The 4,060-nt window shown below is 42.0% G+C and overlaps 1 protein-coding gene across 1 annotated transcript; it reads right to left on the bottom strand.

The window, feature by feature from the left end:
• Positions 1-378: 378 nt before the first annotated feature.
• Positions 379-3,239, bottom strand: LOC132873672 (protein phosphatase 1 regulatory subunit 3C-B-like). The gene is made up of 3 exons (XM_060909437.1): positions 3,138-3,239; positions 2,960-3,016; positions 379-1,811 (listed from the first exon to the last, which is right to left on the bottom strand). The coding sequence occupies exons 1-3, from the start codon at positions 3,191-3,193 to the stop codon at positions 830-832; spliced, it is 1,095 nt and encodes a 364-aa protein (XP_060765420.1). The 5' UTR covers positions 3,194-3,239; the 3' UTR covers positions 379-829.
• Between the last annotated feature and the right edge of the window lie 821 nt (positions 3,240-4,060).

The raw sequence follows: 4,060 nt of genomic DNA on the forward strand, positions 1-4,060 counted from the left end.
TAATAGAGATATACCCCAAGAGACTTGCAAAAAAAGGTGGCTCTACAAAGTATTGACTTTGGGGGGTTAATACCTATGCACACTCCAGATTTCTGTTTTGTTTTTTTTCATCTTAATTATTGTTTGTGTCACAAAAAAAAAAAAATATTGCACCTTTAAAGTGGTAGGCATGTTGTGTAAATCAAATGGTGCTAACCCCCCAAAATCCATTTTAATTCCAGCTTGTAATGTGACAAAACAGGACAAACACCAATGGGGATGAATACTTTTGCAATATACTGTAAATTGCAACTTTTACAACTTTTTTTGATTTTGTCATATTTCTTGCCTGTGGAAGAATGCGAGCACCAAATAAACAGTTCTTTTCACAAAGTCATGTTTATCTCAGAATACATCTTTATTTGTGCATTTGTCATAAATAAAAATATAAATTGAAAACTTTCAAATAGTTATATTACATATATGACATGAGTCATTTCACATCTGTAGGTACATTATTTGTCGGAGTACAGCCACCTCACAGGAAGTGAGAGACCTTCACAGCTTGAAATTGGCTGAACTTGATGAGCAAGTGCTGATGTTTGTTGTCAGATCAGATACACATCTGCTATACAGGTGCACAAGGCTCAAGAGAGACACAGCTGTCTCACGTCGTCAACACTGACTCACACAGGCAAGTTGGAGAGGAGCAAAGTAGCACAAACATGGGTGTCTGTCTGTAGGTCACTCCCGCTTGATGTCTGTTTATGACAAAGTTCATCCAACATGGATGATGATAATGAAAAAGATAAGGGACCGATATATACAAAACCCATCACCCATTCTAGAATTATTTGCCAGCATTGTTAGAATTACTTTTTGGGATAATGTTCTCTTGCCTAGTCAAGGTCTGTCTATCCATGGGAATCATATTCTTGTAGGAAGTGAGGGAGCCAAGTTTTGCCGATTTATACAAAACTGGACCATTTCTCAGGGGCAATGATTGGGCGATTTCAACATTCTGGGGCCTCAAGGGTTTTTTCTCAACAAAGGACACTTCTTTTGAGTCCATGTCTTCCACAAGGATTTGATAGTTTTGTCCACCATTATTGTCCCACAAAATCACGTTGCCAGATCCAGGACGGAAGGACACGCAAAACTCCACACGATCCTGTTCACTAGGACAGGAAGGGACAGGAATGTTAAAAACAAACAGTTCTGTCTCTGTACTCTCATTCTTCTGTTGGACTGGGGTACACTGGATGTCCTGGTGGCTCCTCCATGAGTCGTATGTGATGCGGACATGCACAGCTTTCTCTGGACTGATGTTGCAGACCCTCACCTTTCCCACTAGCGATCCATAGATCAAGTTGCAGCTCTGCAAATGCACCAGAGATTTGGCCAAACTTTCACGGTATGATGATGAATCAGCAGAAGGCTGAGGGAAACCCAACTGGAGACGTGGCTTCTTGCTTTGCACAGATGACTCAGTCTTTATCTTGACAGGCAGGGTTAACTCCTCCCCATCAGATACTGGGGGATCTGCTTGGAAGAGCCGCACTGTAGTCAGGGCCAGTCCTTTATCATCTGCGAATACAACTCGTTTTTTCTTCTTGAGTGTCCCACTAGGGCTTGTAGAGTTTAGGACTTTCACTGGAGTGGCAGGAATCGGGGGAGATCTTGCAGCTTTGGGCCTCAGAGAATCATATATGTGAGGTCTCGGAAGAGAACGATGGTATCTCGGTATGGGCATGTTCAAAAGTTGGTCCAAAAGTTGTTCTGGATTCTGGCTATTCAGGCGCCTATGCATGGCCAGATCCACTGGCATGACTCTAATTAGGGAAGAAGGAAATGATATTTGAGTAATCTCATAATGGATGAGTGACTACAATTCTTTGGTTTGAATAAAGTTAAAATTATTATAGTTGATTGGAAAAGTTTGCATACCCTCAGAACAAAATTAAAGAGTCAATTAATTGAATTTTGCCAACTAAGACATTTAGTTTATGAGGTTTCTCAGATTGTTCAAAAAAGTATAATAATCTTGAGATATCTGTTTTAACTCTCTTAAACTGCCATCTTTAAATAAGGCCTGTAGTCAGTGAGGCTTTTGTCAAAAAAAAATCTATTTCATTCAATACATTCAGGATTTTCTCTTTGATTTTGTTGTAAATTCGTTGAATTGAACTTGAAGATTTGAATTCTTCACTGCACTCAACTTTGTCAATAACCACAAGTAAAATGTCCCTGTAAACAATTTCTCTGACAAGTGCCTAAAGCCACACACACACACACACAAAAAAAAAAAAAAAAATGTTTCCTGCGGTGGCTGGGAAACAAAATTACAAAATATGAAAACACTTTTACATTTTATAGAACAAATTCTCATCTCATCTCATTATCTCTAGCCGCTTTATCCTTCTACAGGGTCACAGGCAAGCTGGAGCCTATCCCAGCTGACTACGGGCAAAAGGCTGGGTACACCCTGGACAAGTCGCCAGGTCATCACAGGGCTGACACATAGACACAGACAACCATTCACACTCACATTCACACCTACGCTCAATTTAGAGTCACCAGTTAACCTAACCTGCATGTCTTTGGACTGTGGGGGAAACCGGAGCACCCGGAGGAAACCCACGCGGACACAGGGAGAACATGCAAACTCCACACAGAAAGGCCCTCGCCGGCCACGGGGCTCGAACCCAGGACCTTCTTGCTGTGAGGCGACAGCGCTAACCACTACACCACCGTGCCACCCTAAAAGTGTTTCACATTTTGTAATTTTGTTTTGCACTTCCCAGCCACCGTAGTTTGTCATGCCTTAACATGTCTGATTTGAAGCATAAAGAGCTCCTGAAGACTTGAACCAGGAATGTCAGAGCAAGGAAACAAACCAATGCATGGATGCGGCATGCAGAATTAACGGAAAATGAGATTACTGTATATACACTTTTTGTAACAATTGTTGCTGACTTACTTGGCAACAGTCATTTCTGTGTCCACAAAACCCGGCTTCTTCTCAATAAAAAATCCACTGAAAAGAAAATTCAAAAGTAAATTTCACTGAGGTGCAACAATATTGAATGCTGAATAAGGCTTTGTTTAGTTTCTGGCCATATTAGATCACCAATAAGGAGAATGTGTAAGCTACTCACCCAGTACCAGTGCTGTTCAGCAGCAGCAGCTTTCTTCTGCTTGTCTGAAGTGGCATGTCTTTAGCCTTGAAGTCTGATCAAAACTCTCCCACATGAGACTGTCAGTGCACTTTTGTATCATTTACATGCGTCACACTACACATGATTATGGGTGTTGCACTGAGCTGCAACACCTGGATTGCAGGTGTGACCCAAACTGCACTGTCACTACACCCTTGATGAGAGTTTAGAGAATACAATCACTAAAATGGAAAGTATCTTGTCATGCTGGAATGTTGCATGGTTACCAGGAATGCTAACATGGTATCAACAAAAAAAATCTGGCACTCATCTCATCTCATTATCTCTAGCCGCTTTATCCTTCTACAGGGTCGCAGGCAAGCTGGAGCCTATCCCAGCTGACTACGGGCGAAAGGCGGGATACACCCTGGACAAGTCGCCAGGTCATCACAGGGCTGACACATAGACACAGACAACCATTCACACTCACATTCACACCTACGGTCAATTTAGAGTCACCAGTTAACCTAACCTGCATGCCTTTGGACTGTGGGGGAAACCGGAGCACCCGGAGGAAACCCACGCGGACACGGGGAGAACATGCAAACTCCACACAGAAAGGCCCTCACCGGCCCCGGGGCTCGAACCCAGGACCTTCTTGCTGTGAGGCGACAGCGCTAACCACTACACCACCGTGCCGCCTGGCACTCTAGGAATATTTTATTCTTTAATACAAAGAATACATGTTTAAATATGTTGTAAATTTGTTTGGTGACAATAAAATCAGTCAAAAAAATTCATAATCCCAAGACTGGAGCAGCATGAAAAGAAGTGTAGATGAGATGACTACAGATAAATTTGTGCTAATATTTGTCAATGAAAATTTCATACAACATATGCACCAAAAAGCAAACCCAAATCAG

Source organism: Neoarius graeffei, chromosome 25, assembly GCF_027579695.1.
Source record: "Neoarius graeffei isolate fNeoGra1 chromosome 25, fNeoGra1.pri, whole genome shotgun sequence".
Taxonomy (NCBI): Eukaryota; Metazoa; Chordata; class Actinopteri; order Siluriformes; family Ariidae; genus Neoarius; species Neoarius graeffei.

Coding starts and splice junctions, on each gene's coding strand:
- LOC132873672 (XM_060909437.1), bottom strand. CDS start 3,193: ATGCCACTTCAGACAAGCAGAAGAAAGCTGCTGCTGCTGAACAGCACT. Junction 3,017..3,137: donor CTGAACAGCACTGGTACTGG/GTGAGTAGCTTA, acceptor TTTTCTTTTCAG/TGGATTTTTTATTGAGAAGA. Junction 1,812..2,959: donor ACAGAAATGACTGTTGCCAA/GTAAGTCAGCAA, acceptor TTCCCTAATTAG/AGTCATGCCAGTGGATCTGG.